The 27,568-nt window shown below is 37.4% G+C and overlaps 1 protein-coding gene across 1 annotated transcript in view; it reads left to right on the top strand.

The window, feature by feature from the left end:
* Positions 1–1,059: 1,059 nt before the first annotated feature.
* The window catches only part of LOC108682729 (extended synaptotagmin-1-like), a 33,860-nt gene continuing 7,351 nt past the window's right edge, over positions 1,060–27,568 (top strand). Inside the window, exons 1-14 of the mRNA XM_047882906.1 lie at positions 1,060–1,438; positions 5,919–5,960; positions 6,860–7,072; positions 7,307–7,452; positions 8,116–8,236; positions 8,935–9,105; positions 11,414–11,502; positions 18,755–18,803; positions 19,477–19,494; positions 19,891–19,986; positions 22,343–22,354; positions 24,543–24,638; positions 25,624–25,728; positions 26,442–26,757. Of these exons, the coding sequence (XP_047738862.1) occupies positions 1,097–1,438; positions 5,919–5,960; positions 6,860–7,072; positions 7,307–7,452; positions 8,116–8,236; positions 8,935–9,105; positions 11,414–11,502; positions 18,755–18,803; positions 19,477–19,494; positions 19,891–19,986; positions 22,343–22,354; positions 24,543–24,638; positions 25,624–25,728; positions 26,442–26,757 (1,816 nt within the window). The 5' untranslated portion in view covers positions 1,060–1,096. The remainder of the gene's footprint in view (positions 1,439–5,918; positions 5,961–6,859; positions 7,073–7,306; positions 7,453–8,115; positions 8,237–8,934; positions 9,106–11,413; positions 11,503–18,754; positions 18,804–19,476; positions 19,495–19,890; positions 19,987–22,342; positions 22,355–24,542; positions 24,639–25,623; positions 25,729–26,441; positions 26,758–27,568) is intronic.

Genomic DNA, 27,568 nt, shown 5'->3' with positions numbered 1-27,568 from the left:
GTTTTTGAGTTTTGGGGTTTTTGTTAAAAAAACGAAAAGTGGTCTAAGTTACCCCTGGGGTCTAAGTTACCCCATTTTACGGTATGGAGTATGTTTAGAGAGAGAAGAATTAAAGCAGCATTGAGATGTAAAGTATGACTGTATAAAGAATATATGATTAATGTTGGGAGCGAGAGATGAACCTGTTGAACTTGACTGAGCTAATGAAAACGTAAGTGTCATGCAATACTATGCAAGTGTGAGTTACTTGAGATATGGGCTTACCCCGAAGTGTAATAGGTCAAGGAGAGGAATAGCTTATATACAGATCAGTTGATCAGCTCATAATAGATTCACTGAGCCAGAGTGCAACAAAAATTAGGATAGGCAAGAGAATACAAGAGGGTGCTGAGCTGCAGGGATATCTGCTTCTAAGGCTGTCTTCAGCCTTGAAGAAACTCAATGACTGCCAATGCAGCAATATAGGCTGCTTATTGGCATCAGGCCTGTCTCAATTTTTCTGAATAAGTCCAGTAGTTTAAAAGAGCCTTAGGGCTGAGACATGCTAATGTGCACTGCATTCTCCGACTTGGGCAGTTATTGTCAATGTAATTAATAGAGTTGTCTAGATTCAATCAGAAGTTTCCACAGCCAGTTAGCAGTCACTTCTGCTACCTGTCTTGTCTGTGCCAATGTTCATTCCATTGAATGAGGAAGCACTTCTTCAACTGGCACATTGATTCCTCTGTTTGAATAAACTAATATAATCATAGATACATTTCTTAGGTAACCAAGGTGCAATTTTTAATGAAAAGTTGTCATGATTTCTTACCCTGACTTGTGCATCATCTCTGAGAGAGATTAGAGCTAATTTCTGTCTTGCAAATGTAAGCAAACCATTTGGAAAGTCACACTACATTCCACATTTCTTCCTTATAATTTAATTTAATTATAATTTAAATACAATTTCATTTCCTTATTTATTTCATTTTCTTATAATATAATGACTTCCTATGTATGTAATGATCAACATTTAAAAGGTTAAATATGTAACGTGGCTAACCTTTTCAACCATTTCAGAAGAAATATTTCATAGTAAAGTAGCACTTGATCAACTATGACTACCAAAGTAGATGAGGAGAAGATAGAGGAGTTAGCAGAGAAGGTGGAAGAAGTTGCAAAAGATGTGGCAGAAGAGATAGAAGGCGCGTACAGCAGCTTTATCGTAGACTACATTAAACTGTTCAGCAAACGCTTCTTTGAGTGGGTGACCGTATATGCTGTAGGGCTTCTCAACATCAGCTTTGGCTGGCTCATGGCACCACTCTTCTTCATGGTGCTTAGAGAGAAGCGGTCTCGTGCTAAGCAGTTCAATATCAACGTGGTGAGATCCATCGTCAACACTGATGAGAAGGAGTTCATCCAGGCTATCCAAAAGTACACAACTTTACCATCATGGGTGAGTGTTTACTGTTGCTCAGATATCATCTGTTCGTGATAAGCTGAGCCTTCAGTGTTTGCTCCCATCTTCATTTGTCGTTGCATGTAATGTATTGCTTCACTTGTGTCTATTGATGCGAGTAATCTATTTCGGACGTGCCATCAATTGTTTTTGTTTGTCCCAACTGATGTCCTGTTGGTAAATATGTGCTCGTGTCTATTAATGGGTTGCTGTAACTTGCACTCATGGGTTGCTATAGATATCCAAAACTAACTGCATTGGATGTTTCGTTCATTTCGAGCGCTGTGAAAATTCTTTGATAATATAATTTATTAAAGTAGACACGGTGTGAATGTTCCCTCCGATCTAATAATTTGCTTTCTTTAAAACATGGCGGCGTCATTGACCAGATAAAAGAATAATAACTTTGTCTTAACAGTGTGACAATTTATCTTTTTTTTTGTCGGTGTTGATCATTATTATATCTTAAGCTTGTTTTAAATTTCAATGTGTTGCTATAAAATGTACTTTCTGATGGTATCCACGATATGCATATATTACATGTAGCTAACACGGAGTAAAGATAATAATTAAGAGGCGCCCAATGCTTCTTATGAAATTGACATTTCTTCCACTAGCTATGGAGGTTTGAATTTCTGATTCCATACCGGTGATATTGCTTTCTTATTTTGTAAATTTCGGTGGTATGACATTCATCTTTTTCCATTCCGGTGATGTGGGATCCATATTTAGTAAGTCCCGCGGTATGGGTTCCATATTTAACCTTTTATTTGATGTGTTTTTCTTATTTTATCCATCCTGGTTGTATAGCTTTCAAAATTTAACTTATACGGTACCGTGACTTAATATTTTGCGCATCCCGAGGATGTTAACAATGTTGTGCATCCCGGTAGATGTTTGTCTGTCACACCGCGTCTCCCGGCGTATATAGTGGCAGATGACACTACAGGTGTTGTCGGTGCCATGCATTGCTGCAGGTCAGCTGCTGCACCTGCAGGCTGAGGGTATAGGGCAGCTGCAGCACCCGCAGGCTGTGCGTATAGGGCAGCTGCAGCACCTGCAGGCTGAGGGTATAGGGCAGCTGCAGCACCTACAGGCCTGTCTCTTATACACATCTAGATGTGTATAAGAGACACGTATAGGGCAGCTGCAGCACCTGCAGGCTGTGCGTATAGGGCAGCTGCAGCACCTGCAGGCTGTGCGTATAGGGCAGCTGCAGCACCTGCAGGCTGTGCGTATAGGGCAGCTGCAGCACCTGCTGGCTGTGCGTATAGGGCAGCTGCAGCACCTGCAGGCTGTGCGTATAGGGCAGCTGCTGCACCTGCAGGCTGTGCGTATAGGGCAGCTGCAGCACCTGCAGGCTGTGCGTATAGGGCAGCTGCAGCAGCTGCAGGCTGAGGGTGTGGCTCGTTCGTGTCTTCGGCATCTCCGTTGGCTGTGCTGTGATCGCCGTGCAACTGATGCCAAAAATCACATGAAAGCTGAATTAATGAGCCATGTGCTTAAAAAGTGAAAATAAATAAAAAAAACATGAATTGTTATGTTGTTTTTTAAACAAAATATTTATTAGTTTCTTTTCGCTATTAGATTTTCAAAGGTAATCGAACCTATTACTCGTTACAATAAAGACTATAAGGCCGTCATTTTCACCTATGCTAACAATAGCATACGTGCACAAAACATATGTCTATTTTTGCCTTCAGTAATCGCGCGTCTCAGATATTTGTCGGCACACGTGATTCCGCTCGACGAAACTTCTGCCACATCACTGGCCGCTCGATGATAGTATCAGTTACAAAAACAAATAGTTTATATTTTTCTAAATAGTGACATTTTCTTACTCACAGCATGCACGAGCAGTGAGCGTACGTAGCACTGATACACACCCTTTTGTAGAGCAAAAACGTTTCGCGATTTAGACAATGTCTTGCATATTTCTTTGCAGAGTGTGGAGTTCCGTGAAAAATTGGTCCTGACTGTGACATATCGATGTAATCATGCATGCTTTACGTCTATCATCGTCTTTAAATAGTGACATATCGATGTAATCATGAATGATTTACGTCTATCATCGTCTTTAAATAGTGACATATCGATGTAATCATGAATGATTTACTGCTATCATCGTCTTTAAATAGTGACATATCGATGTAATCATGCATGCTTTAAGTCTATCATCGACTTTAAATACGATTACGTATATCGATTTACGCATATTGATATGCGTAAATCGATTTACGTATATAAATTTATGTATATGGATTCACGTCTATCGATGTAATCATGCATGCTCTACGTCTATTATCATCTTCCACGTATACCGCTGCGTGGTCATTTCCTATGGTTAATTATGCCTGCGTCGTCGCTGTGCATTGCTGTAGTAATCGTCCAACTCAGCCCTATAGCCCTCCTATACAACTGTGCCGTATACGCACCTGCTGCCAAGCCCTGTGTGTGCTGTCTTCACTCAGTCTCTACACAGCTCTATGTATAGCTCTTGTTTAGAGATGCAAAAAAAAACGTTTTTTTTTCCAGAGTGTTTTTTTTAGTAAAAAAAACGTTTTTTTTATGTGTTTTTTTTTTTGTTTTTTATTGTTTTTTTTTTCTTTCATGTATTTATTTGGGATCAATATATCTATACCCTTAATATACATTGAAATGATGTGTTTTTAAATCTTATTTAACATATCTCATGTGTGATTTATAATTTATCAAGCCTAANCTCCACACAGCTGTATGTATAGCTCTTGTTACAGTCTCCACACAGCTGTATGTATAGCTCTTGTTACAGTCTCCACACAGATGTATGTATAGCTCTTGTTACAGTCTCCATACAGCTCTATGTATAGCTCTTGTTACAGTCTCCACACAGATCTATGTATAGCTCTTGTTACAGTCTCAACAGAGCTGTATGTATAGGTCTTGTTACAGTCTCCACACAGCTGTATGTATAGTTCTTGTTACAGTCTCCACACAGCTGGATGCATAGTTCTTGTTACAGTCTCCACATAGCTGTATGTATAGCTCTTGTTACAGTCTCCACATAGCTGTATGTATAGCTCTTGTTTCACAGTCTCCACACAGCCGTATGTATAGCTCTGGTTACACAGTCTCCACACAGCTCTATGTTTGGCTCTTGTTACAGTCTCCACACAGCTATTTGTATAGCCTTGTAACACAGTCTCCACACAGCTGTATGTATAGCTCTTGTCACACAGGCAAACGTCAACACATTCAAATTCGTTTGCCATTCATTTGGATAACTATACTTAATACTCTTATTGTATTATATCACTTCATCATAGTACTAACGTTACCGTCATCAAGCTGTAGTTCTATGTTCTGTTGATGTTCATTAATTCCCTGATTTAATTATTATTAATGAGCCTTGTATTATTAATGACCAATCGCTTATTATAATATAATGACATAATCGTGCTATGATATCACCGTCCTGTGATGACATTCACTACCATGGCAACTGGCTTTGTTGCCTTTACTATTACAACTGTAAACAACGTGCTCTGTGACAAGCCTGCACTATTTTAGTGCCAGATTAACTATAGAAGCAGCCGATACTTCGAAGCTAAAGAGAAACTCGGACCAAAAATGTATTTTTCTTTTGCAACTGCCTATGTTTCAATCGTTTCTTCGTTTTTTTTACTGTGGAAGGATCCTCGATTGTTCTCGTAGGTTTATCGTTATTCTATTCTATATGTGAACATGAAGAGCTAGTACGTTGTAATGACAAAGGATTCTAGTTCGGTAGTAGAACGCATAACACCTGCACGCGATGACGCATCGTACGAGTGTATATGATGGTGGTGCTCGAGCAGCTGTGCTGGTATCTGCATCACTTGTTACCGTTCATACTTTAAATACTGCATCACTTGTTACCGTTCATGCTTCTATAGGTTAAACTTTATCATGCTTTACATAGGACGGAGAAAATTCTTACCAAATAGCACTTAAATTCATTTTTTGACCATGTTGCATAATTTTATCAGTTTCTCATTAGGGTAAATTATAAGTCTCGTTGACCCCTACCGCTATATCAATTACCTATTAGATAGCTGGGGGAACTAAAGTCCAAGGAAAATTTTCAATAGAAACGACAGTCTTTTTAATTGAAATTTTTTTAATGAAGAGCTCTGCCCTGATTATAGAAATTTAACATCATAGTATATACCCATCCATGTTTCTCTTTACCGACTTAATTGATTATCTATATAACACGTGCTACATGGCATATAACACACAATTGTTTATGACTCATTTTACGTTATTTTATTGTTTTACGTTCTTATTATTTGTCCTTTCCTTAATTAATGCCGTTGACCTTAGGAGAAATTTCAAGTATGCCAACTTGATTATGTATATACCGACACATGCTACATGTATAACACACAAATATTTATGACTTATTAACAATATCATGGAGATATTATTTTCCTTTTATTTCGCCATATTTTTTCAGGTGACCTTCCCAGACATGGAGAGAGTCGAGTGGGTGAACAAGGTGAGGTTTTTGAGGGTGAAGTCGTTTTTTGGGTGTAAAAAGTGAGTTAAGTCGTTTTTGAGTGAAAAAAGTAGGTTAAGTGTTTTTTATGTAATGCCCGTTTTACTCTATTATTATTTGTCATTTCCTTAATGCCGTCGATTTTAGTATAAAAATTGCAAGTATAAACAATAAAGCTTATAAAAGAAGATGCATATTTGAACCCATAAATGGAAAGATAGCACTCATAATTCACCCCATATTATTCAGTTATTCATAAAGCATAAGTGTATTAGTGTTGAAGTTTGTGTTAGCTGCAGCTGAACGTTAAGGAATGACATGAAAGTAAACCCTGAACTCTCTCCTGGAGCCTATAAACGTCAAATTACAAATTGAGTTTAAACTCTTTTCCAAAAATTATAACCTTTTTTCAAATCTCAGGAATTTAGTTTTTACTAGTTAATAAATGCTGTAAATTTGAATTTCAATAAATAATCGACAGTTTAAGTACTCTGTACATTCAGTACATTCAGTACTTCTGCCGCATCAACAGTGCGCACGGGAAAAAGAAAACGGTAATGGGCTGTTTTCGTCTTGATGCGATGAGCATCGGTGGGCTGTTTTCATAACGATTCAGTTAGCATCGGTGCGTTGTTTTCGTCATGATGAGATAAGCATCGATTGGTTGTGATCGTCACGATTCAGTTAGTGTCGGTGGGTTCACGATTCAATTAAGATCAGTGGTTTGTGATCGTAACGATTCAGCTGGTATCGGTGGGTTGTGATCGTAACGATTCAATTAACATCGGCAGGTTGTAATCGTCACGATTCATCAGTAAAACATTGCCCTCAGATCGTGTACAAGCTGTGGCCGTACGCCGGCCAGTACGTCAAGGATCTCTGTAATACATTGCCCTCAGATCGTGTACAAGCTGTGGCCGTACGCCGGCCAGTACGTCAAGGATCTCTGCAAAGACACGATCGAGCCCAGCATCGCTGAGGCCCTCAAGGCTTATAAAGTTAACACCTTCCGCTTCGATAAGATTATCCTGGGCGACACACCGCCTCGCTTCGGTGGCATTAAGGTCTATGATGATACATCCAGACACGAGATCATCATAGACGCCGACATGGTGTGAGTCTTGAATGCAGATTATTGTTTTCTTAATGGAATTAATGATGTAATATAGTGGCAGAATTAAGGTCTATGATGACACCTCCAGACACGAGATCATCATAGACGCTGACATGGTGTAAGTTCAGATTAATGCTTTGTGAGTGGAGTTAAAATGGTAATTTCGTGGTAGAAAATAATTAATGCTTTCTTAATGGAGTTAAGATGGTAATTTCTCATAACACCTGAGCAGATCTCAGGACGGCTGCGTATCGTGATGAAGCCTCTGGTGCGCCAGATCCCGCTGGTGGGCGGCCTACAGGTCTTCTTCCTTAACAACCCTGACGTCGACTTCAACCTTATCGGCATAGCTGATGTGTTCGACATGCCTGGCATCAGGTGGCAATAATATATATAAATATTGTACCTATAAATTATAATATATCGATATATCGAAATAATTGTATATATATCGATATATATATAATTATCGGCATAGCTGACGTCTTCGACATGCCTGGCATCATGTGCTATGCTCACGTTGAAACCGCACTACAATTATAAATGTAATTGTTGAATATATATAATTATCGATATAAATATATATATCGATAATAATATATACAAATATTGTATAAACTATAATATATCGATAATATATCGATATATCTGAACAATTATATATATATATCGATATATATAATTATCGGTGTAGCGGACGTGTTCGACATGCCTGGCATCATGTGCTATGCTGCTGTTTGTTATACATAACGACATACTCTTTTTCGAGCTATACTCTTTTTGTTTGTTTTTATGATGGAAATTAAGATTTTTATTTGTATTTTTATCTCATGACGGATAGTTAATACCACTTAACGTCGACAATGTTGTGTGACATTGCTTGAAATTCCTGCCGTTTATGTTTCCGCTCTTTTTTTATGACAGAAATTACGATTTTTATTTTTATCCCATGACGGATTGTTAATACCACTTTACTCCGACAATTTTGTTTTCTGATGAAGCTGAATATTTATATTGACGAATAATGCTTGTGTGAGGCAGTGACATCCTGCGCAGCATCGTCGTGGAGCAGATCGCTGCTCTCATGGTCCTGCCAAACCGCTACCCCATCCAGCTCGTCCAGAACATCAACATGGTCGAGCTTAAGAGTCCTGCTCCTGCTGTGAGTCTCTGTGTAATTCCATACACTGGGTACCGTATGTAATTCCATACAGTGGCTTCCGTGTGTAATTCTATACAGTGGCTTCCGTGTGTAATTCCATACAGTGGCTTCCGTGTGTAATTCCATACAGTGGCTTCCGTGTGTAATTCCATACAGTGGCTTCCGTGTNTCCAGCTGTGAGTCTAACATTAAATATAATAAGACTACTCCATCCAGCTCGTCCAGAACATCAACATGGTCGAGCTTAAGAGTCCTGCTCCAGCCGTGAGTCTCTGTGTAATTCCATACGGTGGCTTCCGTGTGTAATTCCATACAGTGGCTTCCGTGTGTAATTCCATATAGTACTGTGTAATTCCTTACAGAAGCTTCCGTTTTTTTTTGTCCCCTAGTTCTCGAGGCCGTGATGTGTTGCCATTATTGGGAATCTTTCTTCGTCCTTGATTGTATTAATAAATGCATTTTCTTCTCAGTCAATATTGGATTAAAAAAAATAGTGATTTCCAATAATTTGAATTCTATTCTGGCCTTGACGATGTCGCCCGTCAAATCTGATGGATGTTGATGTGATGTTGCGTTTACTCTATGAAGATAGGAATCTTTTTTTTGTTTATCCCTATTAACTTATCCCTATTATTAGCTTATTAACTTAACTATTATTAACTTATCCCTATATCCCTATTAACTTGATCTTATTTCAGGGAGTGTTGCGTGTTCACGTAATCGAGGCCCAGAACCTGATGAAGAAAGACATCGGCGTGTTGGGCACCGGCAAGAGCGACCCGTACTGTGTGCTGCGTCTGGGCGCACAAAAGTTCCAGACCAAGACTATCAACAACACCATCAACCCTAAGTGGAACTACTGCTGCGAGGTCTGACTAATTAAACTCTAATTACCGTCATTAGGTAGATTTATGTACATTATACCTAGTAGCTCTCACACCATCAACCCTAAGTGGAACTACTGCTGCGAGGTCTGACTAATTAAACTCTAGTTACCGTCATTATGTAGATCTATGTACCTATATCTACTAGCTCTCCCTACCTAGTCAGTGACATGGCCTCTAGATGAGGTAATATACTAGCTATGGCCACCTGGCTTAACTATACTAGCTCGCTGTAACTAGTGACACGAACTCTAGATGACGTGATACTTTAAGAATAAGTGATTCATCAGAGAGAATTAATCTTTATTGATTCACGGTTTGGAGTTATCTCCTATGAACTCCAGAATTGTTAATAGTGTGTGATTGGATTGCTTGATAAGTAAGCTTCAAGTCACGTGTGACTGTGAGCGTCATTTTTCATATTCTCTTGTGGGTTATGATTAATTGTCATGATTTATTTTACTTGATTGCTGTCTGAAGTCGTTCATATATTTTTTTTGTTTTTTTTTTTCTGCCATTGCCAACTTTCACTCATCGTCCTGTGTCAATATTAAACTTCTAGGAATTAATGTCTGGAATCGTTTTATAGATCGCTACCTCTATTTTATCGTTACAAAATATTCATCGTGTGGGGGAAATAAGAATTAACATCAATTAAAGAAATATTTACTGAACTGGTTAATTCTTTGCACGTTGGAAGTTTCTTGTCTGAAGGCTCTCAGTAGGAGAATAACTGGAATTATCGCGCCAAATGCCATGATTCGGTATATGAGGCCCTGCAATCGCGCTATGCCGCCGAATGCCACTTTCTTCGAGTTAAGGGATAAGTATAAACTTGTATGAATAACTGATCATGTTAAGCATTAAATATTTTATTACTAGAGGGGATGCTTAGTCGTGCCGGACCAACATTTTCGACCAAGTGTTACGAATACCTCGTGTTTATTTCTAATCATTCGCTAAGGTTTGATACATTTTTTTCTCGTTTTTGCTCGTTTTTGTTTACGATCGTCAAATTATTCATAGAAACATCAGTGTAGTGGTTATTAATGCCTCTGAAACTGTGAGGGAACCAGTAACCTCCTCATCGGAGACCAACCAAGTTCTCATTCAAGTACACTCAGTATTCGCGAAGGGTCTACTACGTACCTACCGTGTACATGGATTTAATACGGTCTGAGTAATTACTCGTACCTGGCTACTCAATAATTACCTGAAGTTACTGATATATTTCCACTTGTGTTGCCTCTGAGGAAGCTTTACGGATGTGAACGATGCAAGTAATTGAGATATTTTTAACACTCCTAGGGTTTTCATAATATCTTTCCGAAACCCGAAGGTTTAACTATGTTTGGTGTGCAAGTTAGCTGTGTGTGTGTAACGTGGCCACTCCACTCATACAGTATCTTATTGAGGTACAGTATCTTATAGGTAGTAAGGTACAGTATTCACAGTATCTTAGATACTGGTACAGTATATTATTCTATCCTCTCGTACAGTTTCTTATTGAGGTACAGTACCTTATAGGTAGTAAGGTACAGTATTCACAGTATCTTAGATACTGTACACTCAGTATTCGCGAAGGGTCTACTACGTACCTACCGTGTACATGGATTTAATACGGTCTGAGTAATTACTCGTACCTGGCTACTCAATAATTGCCTGAAGTTACTCATAATTTTCCACTTATGTAGCCCCTGAGTAAGCTTTACGGATGTGAACTATGCAAGTAATTGAGATATTTTTTACACTCCCAAGGTCTTCATAATATTTTAACGAAGCTACAACAAGGTTTAACTTATGTTTGGGTTTCAAGTTAGCCGTGTGTGTAACGGGGCCACTCCTCTCGTACAGTATCTTATTGAGGTACAGTATCTTATTGAGGTACAGTATCTTATTGAGGTACAGTATCTTATTGAGGTACAGTATCTTATAGGTAGTAAGGTACAGTATTCACAGTATCTTATATATAGATACTGTGTACAGTATCTTATTCTATCCTCTCGTACAGTATCTTATTGGGGTACAGTACCTTATAGGTAGTAAGGTACAGTATTCACAGTATCTTAGATACTGTGTGCAGTATCTTATTGAGGTACAGTATCTTATTGAGGTACAGTATCTTATAGGTAGTAAGGTACAGTATTCAGTATCTTAGATACTGTGTACAGTATCTTATTCTATCCTCTCGTACAGTATCTTATTGAGGTACAGTACCTTATAGGTAGTAAGGTACAGTATTTACAGTATCTTAGATACTGTGTACAGTATCTTATTCTATCCTCTCGTACAGTATCTTATTGAGGTGCTGCATCGTCAGGAGCTCGAATGCGAGCTCTTTGATTTGGATGACGGCATGAAGAAGGATGAACATCTGGGCAGGTGAGATCTTCAGCATCTGTCTTCACATTGACTTCCTTCTGCCAGCTGCAGTTCTCTTCTACTCGTCTTGTTATTGGTGGCTGGTAGATAATTCTCATCTCGGTCGTTGTTTTTGCTGTCGTCGTTGGGAAGATCTTCAGCATCTGTCTCCTCATTGACTTCCTTCTGCCAGCTGCAGTTCTCTTCTTGTCTTCTTATTAGTGGCAGGAATATAATTCCCATCGCGGTCGTTGTTTTTACGGTCGTCGTTGGGTTTTGTTGTCGAGGTTACTGTGGGATTCAACGCCTTCCTCTACAGCCTTCTTCGTGATCAGGTCGTTATGGGGGAATTGTTATCCTGAAAAACATCTATGTGCCTTGAAATTCAAATTAATCCCCGAAGACGAAGGATTTGATTCTGCGCCGGATGTTTTTATTAACGTCACGGCAGGCATTCCCTACTGATGTTATGCGCGTATTTCCTCGTGACATCCGTGCTGTGCCTTGGAAATTTTGTCATCGCAAATGTTCAGTCCACGTGAACATTCACTTGCGTTATTAATTTACTTCTATTTTCTGCTTCACCATCTGTTTGCATGAATAATTGTTCTTAGAGGCATTTACAGATTCACGCACTGTTAGTCGGAATAAATGTAAATGTAACGAACCCAAACTCGTTAGCCGAAATGCCATCTCGCGGTATTTCGAGCCGCTTTTACTCGACATGTAGTGCTAGCTTTGTGTCAATATTTAATTGTTTGCAAGACCACTTAATGTGTGGTGCCGGCAAGAGCTAGCTTGCACCTTCGTGTGAAAAGTTCCTCATAGCTCTCAATAATCAAAAGCTTTCCCGCTGTGTCGAAAAACGTCGAAATCAGCAGATTGGCACGTCTAAACGTGATGCATGTTACGGTTCTATTTTTACCGCACCAACGCTCTAGAATTGGGTGGCATTCCACCCGTTATTAGGGAAATTCATTCCGGACAGAGCTTATTCAAGCCTTTATTGTGTTGTTAGCTTAGAGCTTCATTAACAACATGTATATTGTTGCACGTATCACCTGCCGGTAGCAAACACATCTTCATTAGTATGTCTGTCTTTCATTTAATTTTCCTCTTCATTTTCAGAAGCATGACATTTATTCATCTCTGTGCTTGATTCATACGATTGTGGTGTATCAACATGAGTCCCGTGTTCTTTTCTTTATTTATTCTCATTTCACCTAACCGTACCTCATTTCATATTATTTTCACGGTGTATGTGTCTCCTGTATGATGTGCTCAAGTGTTCGAATATCAAACACTTTAATATATTCAAGAGTTCGAATATCAGCACTGAAATTCTATTCAATGCTGTATGTGTCACACGAACGTATCTCCGTTGATTGCTAATCTATTTTATTGGTAATTGATCAAACCTTCAAACTCATTTTCCCCCAAACTTCTTTCACTCCCAACTGCGTTCGTAAGTTGCTTGCAAACTATAATCCATCGGCAATGGGAAAATACCTTGGAAGACATCACACTGTAATGTTTTGTGATGACCTCAACCTCTGTTGAGTTCACAACCTCAACTCAACCTCTGTTGAGTTCACAACCGCAACTCAACCTCTGTTGAACAAAGAGTTCTTGACTCGGGGCTTGTGGTTGCCATCTACAGGCGTTGGCNCTCAACCTCTGTTGAGTTCACAACCTCAACTCAACCTCTGTTGAACAAAAAGTTCTTGACTCGGGGCTTGTGGTTGCCATCTACAGGCGTTGGCTAATGTGATCAGGCGTCAGAGCATCAGCATAGAGTGCTGGGACTATGACTATTCTCCTCTCAACTCCCTCGAAAATGATGATCCATTAGGGAGGTAACCATGCAGTGATAACCCCAAGTTCCCGTGTGACATACCAAAAGGCCCCGTGTGAAATACCCCAAGGCTTCGTGTGACATACCCCCAAAAGGCCCCGTGTGTTATTTTGTTCCGGGCCAACACGCGCCGTATGAACTTTACGACAGCATGCTTGTGGTGTTGAAACTCCAGTGACTGTGATACTGGTCTAGTCTAGTGGCGACGATAGTCTCATTTCAGAGTTTGTTCTAATAACTTGCGAAAATATTTTATTATGGTGGAATATTTAACGCGCAGATTTGATTTTCGTTTTTGAGTCACTGAGAAAATATCTTGCTTGAAACCAACGTTTCAAACTTGTTAATTGTGCTTGCTCATTTAGAACTCAAAAACCTTAGCCATCTTGTTAATTTCTATTACCTTTTATTTTTCAAACTACCCCCACCACTGTAATAACAATATCAAATATCTTGTACATCCACAACGTGCCCAGAGTTCGCATTCACTGTTGAAAGTTATTCGTACGACTCGTGATGGCCCCGCTTGTGTTGCGGTGATGGTGCGATCTTTATAACGAGTGTTGTGTTATATGCTTAACAAGAACTTGTGCATTCAACTTGTAAACAAATCGGCATTACGAGCATCCCTACGTGAAAACTACTTCCAACTTAATGCAAGCTAATCCAGGATTTAACAGTATTGGAGACGGGACAGTTTAATATGAAAACTTACTTTCAGTTTTTCCAAAAACTTTATTTTGATTCTGATGGAATAATTCGGTCGATAAAAAAGCAGGTGGTGCTTTGTGATTGATTAAAGCGTAATTATATAATCAATCTCCACCTGCCTCCAATTAAAGTAAAACCTACCTGTCTTGAAAATAATTTTAGAATTTGTATGCTATTTTCCGCAAAACCTGAAGCTTCGTGTGCACCACGGCGGTGAAACTGCTGATCTTCTTGTAGATTAGCATTAATTCTGCACGACTCTGGGTTTGGAATCGATTTGTTTGGCCTCAATGAAATTATTTATTGTCTAATCTAGAAAAGGGAACGCATCTTTGACTCGTACTTGTGTTTAAGCTTCATGCCTATAAAATTAGCTTCAACAGGCATGCAGCCGTAACACGAAGTCGTCGGTGTATGCGTGACGAGTGAGCTATAGAGAAGCGTGTTGACTTGCCACGCTTGATGTCTTGTTCCTTTTTTCCTTTTCTTTTTCCCCCTTTTTTATTTTTTCCTGCTTTTTTTTATTACTCCATTCCACAACTTTAACTTTGGAATCTCTTTTCCGCTCTATTGGAATAAATTTCATGATTTTGCTGCCTCTTCAGCGCATTTTCTCATTTAAGGAAAAAATGCACTATTGTGCTCGCCATGTCCGTCTGTCCGTCCGTGACTTCACGTTTTCGTCGACGAAAAAATGCGCTCTCTGTCACTCACTGCAGTGAGTACTGAGTTATATTTTTTCTATTACTCCATTCTACAACTTTACTTAGGAATCTCTTTTCCACTCTACCGGAATAAATTTCATGTATTTGCTGCCTTTTTTTTGCATCACCTGGTTCTATGTGGCTATTTTCGATACTTTTGGGTGGTGGCTTTTTGTTTTCGTTATTTTATAGGAATTTATGTTGCTCAAAGATTTGGCTTTCTAACGCTAAAAATTCTGTTTTGCCTTGCTGCATATTTTCTTAATTTCAAGGCATTGTATCACTTGAAGAGTTTGTTATCAAGCTTTATTCATCTAATTGACTACTAAGCTATTTAATGTGATATATTCGCTCATAGAGGTACCGTGGAGTGCCGAAAAAGGATCCTGCTGTAGGTTAAAAAGACGAAGGTTTAATCGGTGTTGAAACATTGTAAATTAGTTTACGGTAGAGATACCTGGACGAAAGCTGAAAATTTACGTTTTATTTCCCGTCCTAACATATATCCAGGTCCTTCAAAAGTGGATAATTTGGAAGCCGTGTGTGTCCCCAGGAAGTTATGGAGGAGAATATATTCTCGTTATTCTTAGCCATTTAAACTTATTGGGCTTTCAATACTTCACAGTATAATTTTTTTGCTCCAAGTGTCCAATAAATGGATAATGAGCCCTTGGCTTGTATTGTCGTCTGCCTTGACTATACGCTATACTTACTGTAATGTTCTTGTTCTATTTTGTGCATCAGTTCCTTCTGATCTGTCACCCTTCATTCTATACGAATGATATCGCTTTCTAGTTTGCTCTTTCTACGCACACTCTTCACTTTTATGAGGGTTTATATGGATAATTGCTACCCACAGCAGAGACAAATAAGATACCTGCCTACTTGATAAACCAATTTGTGCGTTTAACGATACACAGCCCGTGGAACGCAGCAGATCGCTCCATTAAGTTCTTTACGCAGGAATATAATAATAATATAAAATAATATTAGAATTCGGTGCTACTCGATCTGCTGTCTCGTGTATATAACACTAGTGTGTTGGTAATCGTTTCCCACTGATTTACTAACGGTTCCAATTTTGTGGTTGGTCGAATCAATTGTTCAAAGTTCTGTTAAGGTTTTGATGTTGTCACGTCTTGGGCGATTTTTCTCTTTCGTAGCATTGCTACATCGCTGGCCGGAGATTGCGGATCTTTGGTATCGGTTACGAAAATTTTCTTATTATTCTTCGAAATTAGTCATTTAACTCGCATGAGCCTCTGATCTGCTCAACTTGGTCCGAACTCTAGGAAGTGAGCTCTACCAGGTTCAGGGTCTTTTGGGATTGGCCGCGCTCGGTTTTCGAAGAATCTTCTTCATTTACACCATATATATTCTGCATTAAATTTATGCGGAATGGCGTGCTGCGAAGTGACATCCAACTGTAACCAACGAATAATGCTTTAGTTAGTTATAATAATGAGGCTGTGCATAACTCGATGTAACATCAGGCGCAGTGTGACGTCATCAGACGTCAGACGCTGCACATTAGCTGCTACGACTGGGATGCCAACGTTCCTGGCGCTAAGAATGATGATTATCTGGGCAGGTAATTGCCCTGCCCTTGTTCTCCTCTCCTGCAACTTATTTGTTGTTTGTGTCCGAGTTGCTTGTTCTTGTTACGTGGACTGCGTCACGATGCTCAAGTTTCCGCCGCAGTTATTTTTTTAGACGTTAAAAAACATTGAAATTTTCAATTTCGGAAGCTGCACGCTATCGTCACTATAGATGCAGAAATCTCTTAAAAGGAACGTAACAGAAACCTTTAAAAATAGACAGCTTTTTGAATTTAGAAAAGATTTTGTGACTCGTGTTTGGCGCAAACAGAAAGTTGTTGTAGCAGGCGCTATAAATAGAAAGGTAAACAAATAGTTCCGTTGTAGCGTTCATATTAACTGAGAGTTATGTTCGGAAATTGTTGTGTTTACGTGCCAGCTTGAGCTCATGACAATGTCCAGTACATTTTGCAAAAATTGTTTTCGTATTTTGAGAGCATGAAATTCGAAACTATTATGTCGTACAGAGTTGTCAATGCTTGTAGTGAGATAGCGTACGTTGAATGCTTAGTTAATTGCTTTTATTTTCTCGCTAGTTCATCGGTTTAATTATGGAACTAGCGTTCTAGATACGCGGCCACTCTAGAAACTAGCTTGAACGACAATCAACGATGCTCATACAACGTATGTAGATGAATCTGTAGTCTGGGTCTGCATCTCCTTTGCTTGACATTGTTTTTGACAATATATATCTTCAAGTGTAGTCAGCGTGATGCATGCTACTTTTTTCAAAGTATTTGTGAATTATACGATTCATTTGCTTCAAACTTGCACTGCAGCAACGAATGTCAAGCAAATAGTGCATTTTTATACATCGCCTACGCCGGTCGACATTCATCGCCCTTCATTGTAAGGTAATGAGTTCGTATTCATTATTGGGCGTTCATCATGGTGCTTCACGAAATTTTTAGGTCGGTACGTGCAAATCATAGTTAAGACTCATATCAGTTGTCGATTTTTTCATTGCTGTCAGGTTGATGACAAACGGGTACTTGGCGAGAGCTCGACTATTTAATTCTTGCATGCGCATTCCCCTGATTATATCTATTATGAGCTGTTCTTTAATCAGTGCATAATCTGCCTCATCGCTATCGTTGTTTGCTCTATTTTTTTATTCCTTTATGTTCGTCCATATTGCATGAATTTACCCTGGCCAGCAACCCGTTGTGTCGACAGCAACCTTATCCTGATTGTCGGTTTATTCACATTTTAGCGGACATGATTCCAGTCCAATGACTTTTTTAATCATTTTTTTGCAGTCTTCTTTCTTGTTATTCATATTCGTTTTTATTTTCAGATTATACAGGTTATTATATTATTCTTTATTATCATATAATTATCAATCCAAGGTTAGGACATTTTGAACGGTTTTCATTTTGTGTGTGTTGTCATTTGTTTGAATTTTATCGCATATTCCGGCCTACATTTTTTTACCGCTGTGCTCTAATTAGGCTGACATTTTTCAATTATAACAATCGGCTTCTACGTGAAATCGGTTTTTGTGATACAATTGTAGTTAATTTCAAAACTCATTGAGCTATTTGAATTTAAATTAATAATAATTTATTTATAAAGAACCCAATGCACGTTTTTCTTTGATGTGTAAGTTCTGGTCCGGGATTAAACGTTTTTGGCGTTTTTCTTTTGTTTCTTTGTTATGACGATGTCGAGTAAATTACAGTCTTACACTCGTGGCCTATCCTAGGTATCCTTACTGAGCGCTCACTTCATAGTAAGGAGTTTCTCATTAATATCTCCCACTTAAAATGTTTCTCTGCGTTGCCATGCCGTTGTGAACTCAACTTAAGTTGCACAGTAACAAACAAGAGATTTTTTTTCTTCAGACGTGTCAGAAAGCGCACGATTTTTGCTTGGAGCGCGTTGGTATCATAGATATTCTGGCCTCCCTATAAATATATATTTGGTAATAATTATTATTCTACGAAGAGAATATTATTGTATTGTTTATTATTATTATCTTTCTCTTGTTTGCGACTGGGGTTTTTACATCGGGTATATGGCGTGGTGGGATGATGTCTTGTTCTCGTGGTGTTGGCTCTGTTTTGATTCGCTTCATTTTGAGTCTTGAGTCCTTTTATACAATCCTTCAGAGCTCCTGCTCGTGCTCTGTTAAATCCTACACTTTGATTGGCTTAATTGTGTTGTTGACGTGATAATTATATCAATTCTGTACCTCATTTGCAATAATATTCCTCAGTCAATTTTTGTAAGCAAATGTATTTAATAATTATTGCTGCGATATGTCTTACATATGTGTAATGATGAAATAATGTTAGGTTAACGTAAACTAATAATTATTTATTTATGAATAGTGATATTCTTCTTGATATACCTAAATTTTTGGTCGTGTTTGGAGTTCACTAATGGCATGTGATGCCTCGCAGAGCTAACCTGGACGTACAGTCGATCTGGAAGGCGGGAGAAATTGATATGGTAAGTATTGAGTATATAACTCGATTATATTAAGTATAAGAGTATTGAGTATATTACTCGATTATATGAAGTATAGTATATTAATAGTATTAAGTTTATAATTCGATTGTATGAAGTGTATAAAAGTATTGAGTATAAAGCAGACAATTCTTCATAATAAATTTCTCTATCTCCTTTATATTTTTACAATTTACTTTATAAGGATTGATTATATTGTGAGATTTACCTCTGTAATAAGTTCTTTTTATTACTTCAAGAAATTCGTGTTGGCACCAGATTATTATCATATTATCAAACATTATGTTGCTAGCTTAACATAAACTAATAAAATAATTGTATTAGTATATTTTATTGGTTTATTTGTGTCAACGAGAATTCGTTCCGAACTCAATTAAAAATATTTTTATTGAATAAGCGGCGTGCAACTTCAAATGGCTGCGCTGCAACAAAGCATTATTAGAAGTTAATTCAATTCTATCCTCCCAGGATTATAATGACCTGCGAGCAACATGATGATGTAGATGGTTAGGTTAACGTTGTAGTGGGTTAACCTGGCCCTCTTAGCAGTGGGTTAACCTGGCCCTCTTAGCAGTGGGTTAACCTGGCCCTCTTAGCAGTGGGTTAACCTTAGTATTGAGTATATAACTATTATGTAAAGTATATAATAGTATAATACCTCGACCTCGACGACGTGAGTCATGCGCGTGTTTTCTGCTGATAATGTCACGTGTTATTTTAATTTCTTTTGTTAATTTCGCGTATTTGTTATTTTCTTTCGATAATGTTGTCTATTTTGGTATTTTATTAATTGGATGCGGCCTATTATATTGTTTCATTTTAGTGAGGTGCGACAAAACCCGCAACGTGGCGATAACTACAATAGTTGGCGTGCTGACGCTTCGTTGAAATTGTCTTTAGTTTTGTTGTAGCACTTGTATGAAAGTAAATGAATTAATCGTTTTCACATTAATTTTTTGATAGTGAATATATAATTTGATGATCATATTAGTGGGAAAATATGTCGATGTCCACTAATAATATGACTTATGAAAATAAGAGTTAGTTTATAAGCTTGTTTGCATTGCAGCAACTTGCAGAGATCAGGCAGCTGCAGACGACAACGAAGAACCCGCTGCACAGCGCCGTACTTATGGTCTGGGTTGACTCTGCTAAGAGACTTAATGTGAGTTGCTTAGTGTCGTCCTAGATGATTATTTTGATTGGTATTTGTAGTACAGTTCACTATCAGTGTATTAAATATTATTGAACATACAATTTATAAATAATCCTAAATACTATGGTATTCAATATCAAATAATATCATCGACTCTGCTAAGAGACTTATTGTGAGTTACGCAGCCTAGTCCTAGACTATTATTTTGATTAGTATTCGTAGCATAGTTCATTATTATTTAACATACAATTCGTCAATAATATTAAATATTATTCAATGTTGATTAATATCTATCAATGAATCGATGCACGGTGATGATTGGATCGAGAAACATGAGAAAGTTGCTGTCCGCTCGACCTGAATTGTTAAGTGTTGTGCATCTTCTTGTGTATGGTTCTCTGTGCATACAATTTCTGATCTAGTATAATATAATACGGTATAATGTATTATAATATACTAGTATAACATATTATTTTAAGGATGACTTTCTGTGTGTTTAATTTGTGTACAAGTGCGTCTTTGGGTGTTGGATATGTATGGAAGTGTTTCGATCTTTGTTTAATATGTGAAGATAGTGTCTTTCTGTGCGCTATATTTATTGGAGTGCGTTATCATGTTCTGAATATGGTACGTAGTTCCTTCGATACTTAATATCTCTGCCATTAACAATAACGATCAACGTCGATAATTTCGTATATTGCATTGTAGCGGCAAATAGAAAATAATGTGGCTCGTTTACCACGTCAATGTAAAGTAAATCTTATTAAAAATGTTATCAATTTCTCCTGTTAAAATTATTTAATTGTTCAAAGATATTTGCAACGTAAAGAATTTTCGACATTTTATATCGATGAAATATATATTGATATTTTTGGTTTGAGAATTGATCGTTTTGTAGAGAGGCCTTCATTATTGGTCGATAAAATGTTGGTCGAACTATTGTTAAACATCCAATGGATAATGGAAGCATTTTCAGTGATTATAGTCTTGGAATTAATGTTATTAAGTGCCACTAATGAACTTTTCTTTGCACGACAACCTGTTGTGTTGAAGTGGCGCGTTGATGCTGAGGTAAATAATTGAATTTCTTTCACGTGTTCGGGTCACCTCGGTGAATTTAAATTCAGTTATTCCGTTATTCATCCTTAAATTCTGAATGTTTTACGAGTGTTACACCATTTGGTTGCCCCGGGCATGTCAAGAGAAAAGCTTTATAAATTAAACCAAAATGTAGTACCCGCTTTACCCCCTGGGGGTACTTTATCCCTAAACTTTTTTGTGGGGGTGTGGAGTTACGGTGAAATCGGAATGGGCTGGGTAAATCAAAACTTTTTATTTTGTTACATCGTTCAATATAATTGGCATCATTGAGTGAGAGTCAGAATTTCAATTTTGAACATGTCATTTGTTTTCATGCTCTTCGGCCATTTTTTTTATTATTGTTTATTTGCTTAATTTGCTTATTCTCAAATGGCGTTTGTTGTTGCTTTCAGCATTGAATTTAAAATTTTTTTTTCTTAACAACGAAGTTCATTTTATTTTATACCGGCATGAGTTGCGGTTGTTCGACTGCGAACCTACGGAATAGCGGTTTCAATGTGTGTTTTTATATCATTGCTTCAATTCCTCTTTATGTTATGGCTTCAATTCCTCTTTATGTCATGGCTTCAGTTCCTCTTTATATTATGGCTTCAATTCCTCTTTATATTATGGCTTCAATTCCTCTTTATATTATGGCTTCAATTCCTCTTTATATTATGGCTTCAATTCCTCTTTATATTATGGCTTCAATTCCTCTTTTGAACGCTTGTATTTCCGCTTCTGCAGTGGCCTAAAAGTTGCATTCTAAATCTCCTTCAAATTTCGGTTGTTTGATACTGAAATGTTCAGTTGTCCTATCCGGATTAGATGATAGCAGTATATCCTTTTCTTTTGGATGTTGTTTGCCTGATTTTTTGTTACTATTGATTTTGATTTGATTTTTTGTTACTATTACTGACTACTGTCACTAGATATTATATTATTGTACCTCACACTTATGCTCGTAGTTTCAAACGCTATTTTTTTATTTTCTACTTTTCTATAAAGTGTCACTCAAATTGTATGTGAAGCAGCGTGCAAAGTTTGTATTAGTTACATACGTACACCCCACCTTATCGACGAAGAGGTGAAGTCACGGACGGACGGACATGACGAGCACAATAGCGTCTTTTTTCCATAAATGAGAAAATGCGCTAAAAACTATTTATGCTTTTGTTTCGTGTTATCAAAGCAATATTCGCTGCTTATTCTGCCAATGTGTGTTTCTTCTTCTCTTTGTCGCTCCTGTGCCTCGTCTACTCTTGGACTGGCGGCGCCCCTGCAGCCCTCGCACAAGGTATGCTTTACTGTTGTCTTCACTTCTGTCTCATGTGATAGTCTTAATTTGTAATTAACTGTAGAATTAGAGGAATTAGTGAGCCTTTTTCCAAAAAGCGATGCTCCTTCTTGTTTTTCTATTGGTTTTCTAAATTGGTATATTGGTTGGTTTTCTATTGTTGCTATTTCCCTGGCCTAGTTTTGTTCGGTTAAATGGGGTGTACCAATACTACGTCCGGAAGTGAGTCGTTACTTGGATAGTATGACACATTTTTCTTTGTGTGCTCTATAGATACTGTGTGCATGAGCTAATTTAATGTTTACCTCTTAATTTGTCGCAGCATTTTAGTCAACACAGGCATGCGAAAGCCTCGACAAACTCCCTTACATTTGATAGCATATTTCTGAGAGAAATAGTCAAGTTTATTGTGCAGTATTTGGTTCATTTTTACAACATTTCTCTTTAACTTCGCTTCTTGTTTGTTTGTCTGTCTGTCTGTCTGTCTGTCTGCTACAAATCTTATAATCAAAATTTAACACACTTCAAGGACTACTACACACAGGACATGCATAGCCTATGTCCAGCCTCTGCTAGCAGAGGCGATCGCCTACACTATGAAAATGCTGTTGTTTTAGTGGCATCAACAAATGATATGCCCATAATTGTTTCATACAATAGTATTACAATGTGTGTAGTANCACTCCATTTAAATATTTTTTTTATCAGTGTATGAAGGCAGGAAAATGGTACCTACTTTGCTTAGTACAAAATTTTGAACTTCAAAACTGGCAAAAAGTCTATGGTTCTGACCAAGGACTACTACACACATTGTAATACTATTGTATGAAACAATTATGGGCATATCATTTGTTGTTGCCACTAAAACACCAGCATTTTCATAGTGTAGGCGATCGCCTCTGCTAGCAGAGGCTGGACATAGGCTATGCATGTCCTGTGTGTAGTAGTCCTTGACACACTTCTACTTATCTTATCGATCTGAAATTTTGCACACTTGCGTAAAGTTGGCGGTAATGCAAGAATCAAATGACAAAATAAATGATTTTGAAAATATATATATATTTTTTTCAATATTAAAAAATTGAAAAAATAATTTTGTCAGCTACAAATCTTATAACTGATATTTGACACAATTTTACCTGTCCAATTGATCTGAAATTTTGCACACTTGTGTGAAGTCAGAGGCAATGCCTGAATCAATTGACAATAAACAATTTTGAAAAAAAATTATAAATAAATAAAATTAAAAAATTGATTTTTTTTAATATTCAAAAATAAAATGAGAAATTCATTGTGCATCTTTAACATTTGAGACACAGGATTCTTTAGAAGTGTTGTCTTTAAAAAGTAATTTTTAAACGTATATTTTAGTGTTTCACAGTTTCACTCGTGTCACTTTACAGTCTTGACGCTCGTTCATACGCAATCTCTTTCATCGGTGAACTGAATTTCATGAATTCTCATTTACGACAATAATATTGAACACTAGATTCTTGTCTCATGGTTATGTTCACTTCATTGTTCGTACTTACCAGTCTGAGTTTTATATTTCCGTGCCGGAATTAATTAACTTGCGATATAAGCAGACTGATGATATAAGGAATTTGTTGTAAATCTTGCGACCGCAAACAATTATTTTAATAATGCGAGTTCATTTTATTTTAAACCGGCATGAGTTGCGGTTGTTCGACTGCGAGCCTCTGGAATAGCGGTTTCAATGTGTGTTTTTATATTATGGCTTCAATTCCTCTATATATTATGGCTTCAATTATTCTTTTGAACGCTTATATTTCCGCTTCTGCAGTGGCCTAAAAGTTGCATTCTAAACATCCTTCAAATTTCAGTTGCTTAATGCCGAAATGTTCAGTTGTCCTATTCTGATTAGATGATAGCAGCATATACTTTTATTTTGGATGTTGTTTGTCTATTTTGTTTGTAGTAATTTAATTTTTTGTTACTATTACATTTAATGTCACTACATATTATATTATCGCACCTCACACTTATGCCCGTAGACTTAAACGCTATTTTAAAATTTTCTATTTCTATAAAGTGTCACTCAAATTCAATTTGAAGCAGCGTGCAAAGTTTGTATTAGTTACATACGTACGCATCACCTTAACTTGCCACCCTCCCTCCTGACACCCTACTTTCCTCCTTTGCTCTCGTCACCTCCCTCTCTAACTAGCAATCCCCTGTGCGGCAGCGCACCAACGACCCTGTCTTTGAGGAGGGCTTCACCTTCCTTGTGCGCAGCCCTCTTACGCAGGAGCTTCTCGTCGAGGTGAACACAAAATTATATTCATTTATTATATTTAAATTTTGTTTTTCAAATGGTGGGCAATAGTTTTATATTTATTTATTTTATTTAAATTTTATTTTTCAAATGTTGGGCAAACGGGTATATTTATTTATTATATTGAATTTTTTTTCAAATGGTGGGCAAAACATTTATAATTATTTGTTTTATATGAATTTTGTTATGCAAATGGTGTGCAAAAGATTTATCTTTATTTGTTTTTTTTTTATGAATTTTGTTATTCAAATGGTGGGCAAAAGATTTATATATATTTGTTTTATTTAAATTTTGTTTTTCAAATGGTGGGCAAAACCTTTATATTTATTTGTTTTATTTAAATTATGTTTTTCAAATGGTGGGCAAAACATTTATATTTACTTCTTATATTTAAATTTTATTATTTTATTTTGGTACAACTCTTTGTTTTTGTACCGAAACTAACATTGAATCCGTAGCATTGGATGAGCAGATAACAGAATAAGTTGCAATATTTCTGTAGCAAAGAGATTATTTAAGCAGGGCTTCAAAATATGACGGTTCGTGGCTGCGGTGACTACTAATGAAATCGTGATTATAAGAGGGCGTATATATTATTATCATGAAGATAATGATTCGTGTTACCGATAATGATCACCAACATGAATCCTGATGCATTCTTGCTAATGTGAATAGAAATCATAATAATTTCGATCTTATCGTTTAAATGTGATTGTCAACACCGGTGATATCGATGATGATATTCATGGTTATGAGAGCGAACCTAGGGGAACCATATTTTATTGAGAATTAGTTGCTAGAAAAAAGGATCCCAGTAGAAATGCGTTCAATAAAATATGGTTCCCCTAGGTTCCCCTGGAAATAACTGTTAGAAATAAGGTTCCCATTGAAAATATTATAAAGGGAACCTTATTTCTAAGAGCAATGATATCAAGAGCAATTGATGGTACTATTGATAGTATTGTATGTTCAGGTTGTAGATCACAGGAACGGTAGCCTGCAAGGCAAGCTCGAGGTAGACATGAACAGCCTCCTACAGAAGGATAAGATGGAAGTCCAGGGAGGTTCCTACAGTGATGTCATTATATGTGATGTCATTATGTGTGATGTCATTATATGTGATGTCCTTATGTGTGATGTCATTATATGTGATGTCATTATATGTGATGTCATTATATGTGATGTCATTATGTGTGATGTCATTATATGTGATGTCCTTATGTGTGATGTCATTATATGTGATGTCATATATGCTGCCATTACATGTGCTGTCATATATGCTGTCATATGTGATGTACTTATATGCTCTTTTCTGTTTATGATGCACTTATGTAGGTTGTAATGGGAATTAATTTTCCAAATTTGCATGTAACTGTGAAAAGCTGAAAAATTGTACTGATTTTTTAGTTTTTTCTAGCTTCTATTGGTGCCACTTCACATCATCAACATGGAAATTATTTGTCTGAATTATTATATAATATACGTTGAGTTGTGCGTATAACCATGTAAACCATTCTACCTAAACATCGAAGATATTTATTACATTGAGTATGTGTTGAATGACTTAAATCAGTATATATGTACTACGGAAGATCAGAGTGCTACTTAATCTACAGGCATGTTTGCGCTATCTTCATCTATAATAAGCCATGTTTCGTGCTATCTTCATCTATAATAAGCCACGTCTCGTGCTATCTTCATCTATAATAAGCCATGTCTCGTGCTATCTTTATCTATAATGAGCCATGTCTCGCGCTATCTTCATCTATAATAAGCCATGTCTCGCGCCAGGTGCTGACTAAGGGCAAGCCTCGAACAGACTCGTCTCACTCGACGCCGACACGCACGGCGAGCGTGAAGCAGAAGCAGCCTGTCGCTGACATAGCTGACGGCTCGTCAGGAGCTTCAATTGGTGAGGCTGACACCGTCTTTGTGAAGCCTGGTGTTCCTCGTCAGCCCTCAACTGCCAGCACTGGCAGTGTAACTGCTGCTGGCAACGCTGACAACTTGTCAGCTGCTGGCAACGTGTCAGCTGCTGGCAACGTGTCAGCTGCTGGCAACGCTGGCAGTGCTGCCGGAGCAGCGGAAAGCGTCCAGCCTGACCAGGGTGAGGCTCTGCATCGATATTTTTTCATGGCCAATATAAAGATATTTTTTCGTGGCCAATATAAATATATTTTTTCGTGGCCAATATAAATATATTTTCTCGTTGCCAATATAAAGATATTTTTTCGTGGCCAATATAAAGATAGCTCATTATTGAACGCACTTAATGAAAATCGAAGTATATTAATTATTTTATAATCTTGCAGATGATGTTAGGTTGTGATAGAACTTTACTAAAATAACTGAATCGTGAGCTGAATAGTTTGAGTTATATTATTTACGGAGAATTACGCCACCTCGTAATATTGGGGTTGAAGTGTGCAACATTGTTGAATATCTTCCGTAAGATTTTAGAAGAAGTTTTGATTGCGTTGAATTTGCTTCAAAATTTTCAGTTGAAGATTATTCTCGCGGCGGAAAAATCTTGGTTAACATCATTTGCTAATATGTTGATTAATACGATGAAATGTTGGTGCTGAACTCATTTCATGAAAGTGGAACAGCAACCGAAATGTGTTCTATTTGTCGCTTATAATTTTACTTGTAGTTTTCAGTATTTTCTTCTTAATAATCTCTATTGACTTAACTTTTAGAAATCTTCATTTCCTAATTGCTGAATTGACAAAATTCCGAGTTATTAGAAATCTTTCAGTCGTATATTTGTTTTTCTTACATCACTTTTCAAGACCCAGGCTGATATACTTCTTGTCTTAAGTGATGTTCAATTTTGAGTTATCGCTCACCGAGTCTATTTTTAATCCATTATGTTTTCCTTACATCACTCTTTAAGGCGAAGATTGATATACTTCTTG

This window comes from Hyalella azteca, unplaced genomic scaffold (assembly GCF_000764305.2).
Source record: "Hyalella azteca isolate HAZT.00-mixed unplaced genomic scaffold, Hazt_2.0.2 contig11611, whole genome shotgun sequence".
Classification (NCBI taxonomy): Eukaryota; Metazoa; Arthropoda; class Malacostraca; order Amphipoda; family Hyalellidae; genus Hyalella; species Hyalella azteca.
Note: the sequence above shows the minus strand (reverse complement) of the source record. Positions and strands in the feature narration are given on the sequence as shown.